General features: G+C 37.4%; 1 protein-coding gene across 3 annotated transcripts in view; it reads left to right on the top strand.

Moving 5' to 3' along the window:
* The window catches only part of GABBR2 (gamma-aminobutyric acid type B receptor subunit 2), a 483069-nt gene that overhangs the window by 313732 nt on the left and 156525 nt on the right, over positions 1-12812 (top strand). For all 3 annotated transcript variants that reach the window (XM_049830441.1, XM_049830442.1, XM_049830443.1), the window contains exons 10-11: positions 143-293; positions 786-918. In XM_049830441.1, coding sequence (XP_049686398.1) covers positions 143-293; positions 786-918 — 284 coding nt within the window. The remainder of the gene's footprint in view (positions 1-142; positions 294-785; positions 919-12812) is intronic.

Below are 12812 nucleotides of genomic sequence, written 5' to 3'. Positions count from 1 at the left end.
CAATGATTTCATCAGCTACTGATGTGGTTCACAGTTGCTAAATCTGCTAAATTAGAGGTATAGCACTTAAGAGAGGCAAATATTCTTACAGAAATTCTACATCTGGCTGAGCTTTAGCCTTTTTTTCTTGTTGTGATTCTAGGACTTGAGCCTCCAAAGGACAAAACAATTATACAAGAGGAGCTACGCAAGATCTCCCTGCCTCTCTACAGCATCCTCTCTGCCCTCACCATCCTAGGAATGATAATGGCCAGTGCATTTCTGTTCTTTAACATCAAAAACAGAAATCAGAAGTAAGACACTCATGTTACTTCTATCACTACTTCTTTCATATTTAAATGCTATGTTTGTAGAGTCTGTCATCTATATAGAGAGAGATATAAGGAAAATGTTAAAGCTGTGGAAAGATGATATTTTAGAACTATTTAATTGAAATCACCGTGTAATAAATTCACATTGAAATAGATTGTCTATCTGTTAAGACACTTTCTTTTATACTGTCTGGAAAGTGTAATTTTTTTATTTATGTTTGACTGTCTGCTATTAACATTAACCCTAGCTAATTAATCCATCAGTAAAATAGGAGGTTTTTTTACTAAACATTCCAAAACCTGAAACAATGCTAGACTTTATAAAACAGCAAATAGTGTGCATGCTTATAGATTTCATGGAGTTCTACAAGAAGGGTTATCTGTTTGCCTGGTTACAAAAAGCTCTTCTTTATTGCTCTAACAGCCTGGCAGTAATCTTTCCATCTTTAATGCACTATCACCTTTTGTCCATAGACTAATAAAGATGTCCAGTCCCTACATGAACAACCTTATTATCCTTGGAGGGATGCTTTCTTATGCATCTATTTTTCTTTTTGGTCTTGATGGATCCTTTGTCTCCGAAAAGACATTTGAGACACTTTGCACAGTAAGTAATTCCATATATTCTAGTTGAAGATAGTCTTGCAGGAAGCTCTGTGAGAAATGCAAACAGAAAAGTTCAGTAGTTGCATGTCTCATTCCATTTAATCACTGATTCTCTTAGTTCTTTCCTGGGATATTTTCTGGGACCAAATTCTGAAACATGCACAAAGCTATATTATTATTATTAGTGAAAGCTTCAGGTGCATTGGGATTTGGCCTCAGACTAAAACAGTAGATGTACTTTCTTGTTTTGAAATTATATATATGAAGATTATTTATTAAAGGTTGTGCTCGTAGCATGACAACTAGTAACATCTGTGAAGCTACTACGTTTTCTTTCTAGATTCTGTATTATTTTAGACTTCATGACTGCTGCTTCTCCAGGTCTTTTTAGTCAGTCTTTTTGGCTGAATCTCCAAAGACTTCTACTGCTATTTCCAGGCTACACTATAAATTCACACAAGCCTAGATCCATGTAGAATATATTCTAGTTAAATCAAAACCAGCAACTCTGAAACCAAATTAAATATGTCCACCTGGAAGCATGAAATGTCTTAATTGCTCACTGTAATATGCAGCCTGACTTACAGAGGCCATTTCAAATAAAAGGAAAGAACTTCACTGCAGGACTATTCCTTCCAAAACCAATACAACCAGCATTTAAATTTATCAAATATTTTCTCCTCAAAAAATCCTAAGACGATGCTTGGCCCATTGCCTAAGAATATCAGACTTACTCGGGAGTTATCCTTACTTTGTTTTTGATCCTTCTTCAAGTCTCTAGGAAGTTGCAGTTCACAGCACCTTTTTTTAGGAGTCTGAATCTCTGATGTCATTATTGGAGAGAAAGAAACTTTACTTCCAGAGAATAATTCAAAGCATGAAGGTTGGATGCCTGAAGCTAGTTGGTGCAATACATCCTAATGTTTCAACCGAAATCCTCCATACTGACTAGAACTATTACAGAAGTGAAATATCATCTGATTTGTTCAGTTATACCATTTCAAAACACTGAAGACCTCTTTAGTACGTGCCAAGATGCACTAGAAGATATAGTATAGGTGAACATAACAGGATTTTCTGTGCAAAGTCTTAGCTTCCTTAGTTGGGCCTGGACATAGCTGTATTTTAGACACCTAAATGTTAGCAGCAAAAGAAAGGAGAAGGAGAGAATAGTCAGTCTTCCTACAGCTAGAGTGCAAATTCTCTATACAGCTAGTAGAAAGAGGTACCTCAAAGGCTTCAAAAGGACGATCCAGTTTACCTCTCCCAAACTGTTCTATAGCTCTCTGAATACATAGGGGCCAATAGGAAGTGGAAGATGCCAGCACCTATTTTTTATCCAGCAACTATGCCCTTTTTCCGTGAAACAGCTTCTAACAGAGCAAAAGTGTCATTAGGAAGCCAGTTGCTGATATCAATCCCTGCTCTTTTCTCACCTTCCATTGCAGAAGAATCTAGTGGCAGGAAGGGCAGATTTTAGGTCCTGATGTCTGCTCAGCCTTGAGGGGATTGTATTCAGAGCTCCTGACCTCGCTGCCAGGCTGTAGGCCATTCTATGACTAGGCTACAACCCTCCTTTTGAAGGAGCCAAGCAGTGCTGAACAGAAGGAAAGAAAGTGGGAACCAGAGCCACTTATCAGCATGGAGCTGTTCTAGGGAACAGGTTTGCACCCAGATGTAGCCATATAAAACTAAATTTAAGTCCTCCTTCAAATGTGAAACAGCTCAGTTTTAACTCTGAAAAATGTATCAACATCCAAAATCCTGTGCCTCTGAGCTAAAACATTTCTGCTATCTGATTTTTCTCTAATTTGCTTCTCAAAATGTAACCACTACTCTCACGTTCTAAATGCAGCAAAATTTAAGTGAGGGCTGCTTTGTTCTGTCTTATCTTATGTATCTCTTCTTTTTTTTCAATTTGTATCTGTCACATTATGTTAAGTCTCTCTGTCTGCCATAGAGGCAAAAATCTGGATGGGCACTTGAGTAAGATAAATACTTTATTTAACTGACCAATAAAAGAAAGGGGTGGGGGAGAATACTGTGTTCTTAAAGCCAAACTTTGATTAGGAATTATTGCCACATGCCTTAAACAGAGATATTTTTTTTTAATGTAGTTAAATGTTATATCAACAGAGCAGAGTGTGTGGAATGTCTTCCCCGTCTTGGTTTTCCAGGTTTTCAGTCCTGTAGAGAAGCATTTCTGAGTGTGCTTTCGTGTACATTGCTACCGATTTATCTTATGAATCCCAGTTGTGTCAGCAATTAGAATTACGCTCATAGATGCAAGAGACCCTTCAGAAGCAACCTATCAGGAATATTTTTTCAAACCTCCTGCTCATTAAAACAATTCTTACAAAACTTCCTCCTCCAATTATAATTTTTTCAATGGGATACCTTATGCTTCTCTTAGAAATCATCTTTACATGGCCACCATCGACTGTAGCAATGCACTTTGCTTCTATCTAGAAAACTCTGAAGTAATGCTGGGGAATGCATAAATATGGGACACAAACCCACTTTTCTGTTCAGTAACTCTTCTGTCTCTCCTCCTTTCTTCCCCAAACATCCACTAAGTGCTGGGTACAGCATGTACATTTGGCTCCATGTCATGAACATCCCTATTTCTATGTAGGCAATATGCTTAATGATTTCATAAGGACTACTTACAGGTACCGGTTCTTATAGGATCAGGCCAGTACAAATCTCTCCTGATAGTCCATTTCCTTGGAAATGCATGACTTTGATTACCCATTCTAGCCATATTAGAGATTAGTTTAAAATTCCCATTTTATACAAGACTGTGGCTTACTCTTTAAAATGATCACTATCGCTCTCTACAACTACCTGAAAGGGGGTTGAAAGCCAGTAAGCCAAAAACATGTGGGTATAACAACTACATCTCGGGCACAGAGAAGAGCCATGTCAATGAAGGGAGAGATTTTTTTTTGCAGGGAGAAAAAAATTTTGATTCAACTTTTATAAGCACATGCAAAACTAAAAAGCTGTCATTAGTGTTATCCCCTCTCTAAGCCAAGTAATCACCCTTTTTGTCTTCAATATTCCAAAAGCGATTAGGTCTCACCAGAGTAGCAGTATATACACAATAGCAAGTTTATTTAGTGAGATATGTTATATACGGTATCTGTTTAATTTTCTGTCAGCTTTTTGACAACAGTTATAAGAGGTCCTTAAATAGTCCTGAGTCTACCCACAAAATTCAGGAAAAATGGTTTCCAAATTGTAGGTATTACATTCCAAATCTATTGTGTGCGCTTCCTCTGTAGCACAGTGTTTGTAGCATTGTTTGGAGGGTGATGTGTTTTGCGGTCTCTGGTCTTTTTGACTTTCTGCAACCTACATCTACATATGGCATATGTTTTATGCTGTCATATTCCAAAGACACTGAAACATGATCCACAATTACACCAGTAACACTTGAAAATTTCAAAGGGTTTCTTTGCTAAGTTGTACCACCATTTTCCACTCTGTAAGGCAGCGATTGTAGGAGCATGTGGTACCCTAGTCAATATGCTGTAACACAGAACCAAGTGTTAAATGTATTTGAGAGTCAGCAAAGCACTTTAAACATATGGTCAAATAATTTTCTGAATAGGGGCATTATATAAGTCTTTAAAATTATATAGTGTTGACTCTGTGCTAGAGTAGGTAATCGCTTCCCAAACTAACTCATTTTTATCTTGGCATGCCCATTTCCTATGGAAAAGTAATCCAGTATATTTAAATACACAATAATTTCTGTTCTTATGGTAAGAATTCATAATACCAAATGTAGCATTATTTAGTTCCATGTCAGAATTAGAGATTAGGTGTCATATTGTAAAACTCCAATTACATGGAAGTAAAACTATCCAAAGCAGTGAATTCTGAGAAAGTGGTCAGTGTATTACAGAACCGTTAGATCATGTTTTACTTAATAGCAATGTTATTGGTTGTACAGAAAAAGGAAAAGCAGTGTAATATTTCATTAAATGCATAGGTATGCCAAAGTAGAAAGTGCTTCAGATGTGAGGGAAAGAATGAGAATGAGAATGATCTATCTTTGTTTTTAATCTCAGAATTACCATGGTATCATAGCAAAAAAGAAGTTAGAGGTAAGAGTGTGAAACAAGATGTGATGCCAACTGGAAAAATGCAAGGAAGTGGAAAAATAATTGAAAGCATTCATTATATGGAAGAGAGAGACTTGAAATTAGCAATGCCAGTGACATATCCTATGAATAGAATTTAAGCTGACATAGAGATACTTAAAATAGAGAGAATATTACATGTGATCATAATGTTTAGACATCTGTAATACGTTCTACTGAGAATTTCATGCTTTACATTTAAGACGAGTAATGTCTTTGCAAATTGGAACTGCTACGGGATGAAAGGCTACTATGGCCCTAAGGAGGAGCATAGTCTGCTCTGTTGTGCATCTCCCTCAAGTAGGTAAATAAAATGATGTTCATATTCACTGGATATAACTGATTAGGTTGGGGCTGCAACGAAGATTGTTTAAGTACTCCGGGTTGCAGTAAAATGCCCGTAGTCTCCACACGGAAAGGTCTGGTGTGTTAGGTAGGACTAGACTGAACAGCTCTGCTTCTCCTCAGTGCTGGTAGTCCTGATGTGTCGCAGCACTTTCTCCTAGAGAGTGTGCTGCACTGGGTGATGGGAGTGACAGGGGAAGTGGCAAATGATCCGTTTGGAATAGTTCAGTATAGGATTTACACTGTTCTGGGAAATAGCTATTCTGGAGACAGCAATTGTCTTCCAGTCTCCTTTATGCTCCAGAGTTCTGCAAAGCTGTTACATCAAAGGTAAGAGGATCTAAGTCTTGCGATTTATACAGTCACTAAAATTAAGCATATTTTATCTTGTTTATCTCATTAATTAGCATAATTGATATGAATTGCCAAACCCAGGCAGATACTCTATGATTCCTGGTGATCTCACTGAGCCCTGTCAGTGTTTCGGCTTGGATAAAGTAAACAGAGCGCATGAAGGTTTCTGCACACCTGTGGTGTTCAACGGTGCCCTCATCCAACCCAGAGAGCGCTCAGGCTTTCGGATTCCAATCAGTTGCTCTCAGCCATGATTCAGGCATTTGGAAACAGGCTTTGTACAGAAAGAAGGAACCAAACAGTGGGGTGGGGTGGAGAGACAGACAGAAAGAAGGAAAGAGCAGAGATGCCACTGATAAAGTCCAGCTACCTACTGCTGTGTGTGTGATTATCCAGACTTTGTGGTTTTCTCAGACATCCTGAGAACATGTACATTCATGGCAACACTAGATGTTATAGACCTTATCTTCTCAAAAGTGTACTTTAAAATGTGGCCTTTAAATGTATCCAGATTGTCAGAAGCACTTAAGGGGGTTTTGGCTAATATTATTCTTCATTATGGATCATGAACACTTCTGATTCTGTGTCCTGTAGCAATCTGAATGGCAGGTTTTGTTATTTTTTACTGATTTTTCATAGTCTTATGTCTTCCCCACTGAGAGAACAGCTAGGCAAGCTGGAACTCCATGGTCCACATTGCACCTTTCCTTAGGAAACCCCGAGCCTGCGTGAGGTGAGGCTTGCAGGGTGGTAGGAGAGTGGAGAGAGACCCTGAAAACCACATCTAACAGAGACTGAGAGGCTGCGGTGAGGAGCAGGGAGGAAAAGCCAGGTGTGAGGTTATGGAACGGGTTCCTAGGGGTGGGGGCAGGCTGCAGGATGACGGGGACACTGGGAAATTTGCTAAAACTCTGAAAGTTGTGGAGCTGGCTGAGAGCAGCTCTGGAAGCAGGGACTTGCCTTTAATGGTAAAGCAGAGAGAGGGAGAAGATGTATGAACCTTCTGTCTATTTATTTATTCCTGTTTTGTCTTCCCTTGCCACTTCGAGTTTTCTCTGTTTAACTATTTTGGGGGGAACTAAGAGGAAAGTGTCTAGGCAGTGCCACCTCAAAGCTGTGGCTGTCTGTGTACCATGGGCAAGAGCCACTTGGACTAGACCCTATGTTACCAAATAACATCTAGACTTGATATTTGGTTGGTAGGTGATGATGTGCTCCTTATTTGTACCCTTTATGCTCTTCAGGCATTGCCATAAATTTGGGGGGGGGGGGGGGTTCCCCCCCTTTGGACTTTATATTTGCCTAATTCTTTTCCTCAAATTGTTTGATTTTGGCCAGGAATTAAAAAAGCAACAGATAGACACTCAGATCCTACTGAACTGCAAAAGGATTTGGACCTCTAATCCATTTCTTTGTCTCTGGAAACCATAGCCTTTGTTTGTATTTTTAGTCTGGCCTTTTTCATTTTGAGTGTATTCTTTAGTTTATTTCCTACTTAATTGTTTAGCTGTTAATTTTAATCTCCCTTTTCTGTATAATCACTTCCATAATTGTCCTCACTGTCATTCAGTCTGAGACTGATCTCACTCCTATTTAATTCAAAGGCAATTCTGTTACTGAGTTTAACATAAGCCTGATCAGCTTCTATTTTAGTAAATGACATTTTCTTGGGGTGAAAAAAAAAAAGTAGAGACAAAAGTTACAAGGCTGAAGAGATCCTTGAAACAAAATTATTTCATATGCTGAAGCAAATACACCACAACCTTGCCAGACATTTATTAAGGCAATATTTTTAGAACATTTTGCCTCACCTTCAGTAGTACAACAGCCAGATTTTAAAGTCCCCTTATAGAATCAGGACCAATTGTAATATTTTTTACACTACCCATGCATTAATTCGAAAAATGGTCTGAAATATATTAAGAAATCACTACAGGAGATCGCACAGCATGTGTAGAACCACTGTACTTAATTTATGTGAAAACAGCAGGATTCAATTCTCTAATGTTATTGCCACTTACGTTTTACAAGAACTGTGCTAGTGCCACACAAATTCTAAAGAATGAGTTAAAAGTCATAAACACATGTCAAAAAATGTTCGATATAAATGAGAAAAGTATGATTCAAATGGGTGAACTCATTTAATGGGGCCTGCCTGTGCTCCCACTGGGGATTTTGCCATGGTTAATAGAAGCAGGACTAAGCCCCAGTGAAAACTTGTTGAGATGATACATTTTTGTTCATCATAATTATCCTTTATGTCCCCAGTTTGCCAAGAAAAATAGAAGGTCCTTAATTTTCAACTCATAAGTAGTCCACAGAAATCAACAGAATTGTCTGCTTAAAGATAATTGTGCTCTCCAGGGCTAAACCCACAGCATGGTTTATTCTCGCGTTTGTCACTTTTAAGTGCTTAAGTCTAATATAAAGATGCCACCAAACTGCTCAGCACTAACGTTCAGCTGCAGCCTAACCCTGTGGGCACTGCAGCTTCCAACCTGGTATGTGTGCAAAACTGGCTAATTATTGATATTCCCAAAATGAACCAGTCTGAGTCTCATAAACTAAGCTGGAGAGTGTCTGGAGTGTCAAGTCCTATGAAAGAAAGATTTTAAAGTTTTTATTTAAAAGAAACCATTAAAATTAAGGTCTTGAGATGGTTAAAAGAATGTTAAATATGAGTGATTCCTCTGCATGAACATAATCTAAATGTTTTGCTAACTGAAGAAGAAATTGTTAAAGAACCAAGCTGTCTCACTATCCCATTCAAATAATTGTTATTAAAAAAAAAAAGAAGTTGCCTGGAGAGGTGATAAGAAGTTTGTAGCTTTTTAGACAACACATGGAAGTTCTTTGTGCTGATATTTGGTTTTCTTTATTCATCATTCAAAGTCTTTAATCCCATCTTCATGTTGTTTGCTTGATATTGGCAAACTGGATTAGTATAGCAAGTTTAAAGCTGCAACACGAAAAAGGAGAATAGGTAGTATTCAGTTCAGAAGGTTGGTATATGGTTTTTTCTTACAACTTAACAGAAGAGTAGAATACATCACTTTCTTGATCAACTGCATTTGAAATTTTTATTATTGCTTTCATGAGCTCAGTACCTTCCCAGGCATTCCTTGTCAGCTCATGACTGTGGTTTTCTGAATGCATATGCAGTGGTGGTCAAATATGTGAAAATAATGGAACTTCTTTAAAAGTGAAACTTTTTACTATTCATCAATTCAGTCCATTTTCCAGGATAACCTTAATTTATAATTTTATACAGAATTGTAATTGTAATAAAATAAATTAAAATAAGATTGCTGTTTATCTGAAAGTTAACAGTACCCAACATAGTGTTTTTGTTTGTAACCTTCATTCTTAGAGTATATAAACAAGGAGAGACTTTTACTTCTTTGTTCAGGATGTTTCTGATGCTTTCACCACTTACTAATTTCCCCTCACTAACTCATTGTTCACAGTCAGATGGATTCTTTTATTAATAATGAGTTGTAATATCAAATAACTTTGCAGGTCTGTTACACAGAGATAAAAATAGTAGCCACTTTACCATTCACATAACTAAATGATGGGAAAGGTGCAGATAGATTTGTGCGAAGATATGAAAGAGCAGCATTCAAAATGTAGGCTGGCCAGCTAAAGCTCAAGGTTGAGAGGAAATATGATTCAAATAGAAGTAACTTTATATAGGGCTCTTAAGCTACCAGTGCTTATTATATGCTGGAAGAATAGTCTTACTTAAAAAAAAATGAAAGATCTTTAGCACCTGATGGATAGGCTTAAAACAGAGGATTTTTGGTGCAAAGGGAAGTTGAAAAGAAATGCTCCTACAAAATAAAAGGAGGACCTTGTTCATAAATGCAGTGACTCTTCAGCTGAACCTTACAACATTTGTTTAAGCACCTTACAACATTTTTTTAAACATTAATATTTGACAGAGGTGGATTTTTGTTTGTTTTAAATAAGCATCATGTCTGTTCCAAGTCTGGAAAATGACCTGGAATGGTCTGTTTCTTTGTGGAGACACTTTTGGTGTTTGGTTGTCGTCAACTGTGTTGTCCACTAAATAAATGATATCTAGCTTTTTCAGTTGTCACAAGTAATGCACTTGTAAGGGCTTCTATCAAGTAATTTATAAAAAGCACAAATTCCAATAATGAGTGCATAGATAGTATTTTCAAAAATAGACCCTAAATCAAAATAATGCAGGAAGTATTAAGAAAAGAGAATTAGGAAACAACATTTTAGCATCTGCCAGACATCGGTGATTGTTGTGTACCAAACCATATTAACTCCTGTGACACTTATGAGTTGTCTTTGAAAGAAAACAAAAAATTTGTAGGAGATATTCAATTAGTCAAAACATCTTATTCTCAAAAGAAGGAACCAAGAAATATAAGCAGATAATTGAAGGTATATCCTAAAATTCAGTGAAGGCATGAGGAATTTTGTAATGACCTAACCTTTTAAGAGAAAGATTAACAGTAGCTATTTTTACAAATTATCCTTCTATAGGAGCATAGGAATGGTTTGGGGCTTTGTGTCTAGTTTGGAGTAGGGATTTTAATGCAAGTTTTCCATCTTCTAAGGACGTGCCTTTCCTGGTCATTTGGTGGGTACTGGCAGGAGGGTGATCTTCCTCCGCTTATTCTGTTGAAACGCATCATTAAAAGCTTCCAACATGAGAGAATTACTGATTGATTGTATAACAACATGGTCATGCTCTCCAATTATTGGTGTTATTTTTATCATGTTCTTTCAAATGAGTGGGATTTGGAGGTATAACACATTTAAGAATATAAATGGACAGATATATGAGTTTCAGAGGCTTTTGCTGTTTTCTAAATTTGTAATTTTGCTGGCTGCATTAATGAATTATAGCAGACAAATTCGAGGTCATTTTCTTCAAAATTAAAAATTTATTTTCATCTGAAACTTACCATCTCATTCTTAGCAACAACGGTCTCATTTTGACAAATCTCCTGGTATGTTTAAGCTAGAATGTTCCTAATATAGCCAATAGTTGTATTATTCTAATTTGCACAGTCCAGATCAGGAATACATAAAACTTTTTGAACCAAAGATGCTAGAAATAATTTTTCTGAATATCAGGTTAGAAACATATTACGAGCATAATTGAATTTATTACTATTCCCAAGAGGCAATTGCTGTTTCAGTGAGAACAAAACAGAGTCTTATTAGAGACATGAAAATACCATGTATCTGTTTGCCAAATATATCACTAAACTGTACACAAAAGAGCTGAATGCTTATTAATAGCAGCAAAAAGATTGAATGCTAAGTATGGTTATCACAGCTCAGTTGATGTGAAGTCAAAAAAAGATGTAACTGGCTAATAGGCACATGTTGATATGAAATGTATTTTTTAAATCACTCAGAGCTGATCTAACTAGTTTTACTGAAGTTATTGACATAATGTATGATAATGGACAATGAGCAAAGACTTGAAAAAATATTTAAGTTAAAAATAATACTTTGCTGACCTAAATATCTATTCCCATTTTCTTTGGTTATGGGTTTCTTTTTCAACACTGCATTCAAGTATGTCACCAAGCGGCAAAACTCACGCGGTTTGAATCTAATCGCCATTGGTTTACTGGTTTTATTAATAGCAAGATTAACCAGCAATCAGTGAACTATAGGTTCATGGTCCATATCAGCAATGCAACAGATAAACCACAGCATTAGATGCTAATAAAAAGTTAATATATACATACAGATACCTAAATGGTCTTCTATATGTAATCCCAACATTTTCTAATAAAGGCACACGCTGAGTCACATGCAGACACCTCCTGCTCACCGGACGCATGGGTTACCAGCACACCCTTTCTTCTGGGGGTGCAGGTTCCTCTATACGCACCCGTCCTGCAGGAGATGTGGGCTCCCTAAGTTTGTGTGTATCACTGCAACCTGGCAATACCCACGCTGGTGAGACAGCACCCCCTGAGTTCACACTTGCACACTCGAGGTGCGTGTCCCTGCGTGGTGCACAGTGTTACCAGTTTTGGGCATATGCCCTCTTAAACAGTTTTGGGTGTCCATTTGTATGCGTTCTTCTTTGCCAAGACCCAAGCTGCCAGTTCTGTGTGTACTTCTCTCTCGCTAATTCACCATTATTGACCATATGTATCTTATTTCTTTATTTATTTTAAGGAACTGTACTTATTTTATGTCTCTTATTGCTTTATCAATATTTTTTGAGTGAGTAATCTTTTTTTCTTTTCTGCCTTGATATCCAGTCACTAATGATTACTAAAAATCAGAAATTCTACTCCACAGAAAATTTGGGGGGGAAAAAATCATGTTTTGAATACAAAAATGGAAATTCTGAAGATGTTTAGAAAGGCAAAAACTAGATAATGTGTATTTAGAAGTGAAACATTTAGATAATTCCTAATATTTATCTTAGATCCCAAGTTTTGCCTCTTACTACACCACCTAGGTTCTCATCAATATGCATGTCCTACAGTCACAATTTAAAAATCCCAAACTCTCCAGAAGTCAGATATGAAACTAGGCTGGTTTCCAATGAAAAACATTGCCTTTAGGTCATGTAAAGATTTTTGCTCAAAATCTTTTCTCAGAATGTCCTGGTTTCCTGGTTTCCAGCTTTACTGGCCAAGGATGCGTGGTCAACATGGCCAAAAGAATGCTGGCTTTCCCTTTTTCTACCTTTGCCTTCCCTGTCTGTAGACATTGTGTCTCCCCCAGTTTTTCCATCTGCAATATACAGTGCATTTTATTTTTACTTCTTTGTTTGCTTTTGTGCAGTCTCCCTTTTTGACAGCCGGCCGACGTGGAGTCTCTAGAGGGAGGAGGAGATTGTTCTTCCTCCTTGTGATTTCTCAGGCTCTCAGATTCAGCTGTAGGCTTCCAGCTCCCTGCTGTGCCTCTCGCATGGTCTTCCACCTGCTACGCTCTCTAGTCTTTGGTCCCTCTTTGGGGAAGAAAACAGTCTGTTCAGGGCAGAAAAGCTTTCAAACAGCCAAACCTCCAGGGTAGCAAAAAGAGAAAC

Source organism: Accipiter gentilis, chromosome 27 (assembly GCF_929443795.1).
Source record: "Accipiter gentilis chromosome 27, bAccGen1.1, whole genome shotgun sequence".
NCBI lineage: Eukaryota > Metazoa > Chordata > Aves > Accipitriformes > Accipitridae > Astur > Astur gentilis.
The sequence above is the reverse complement of the archived record's forward strand: the minus strand, read 5'-3'. Positions and strand labels throughout refer to the sequence as shown.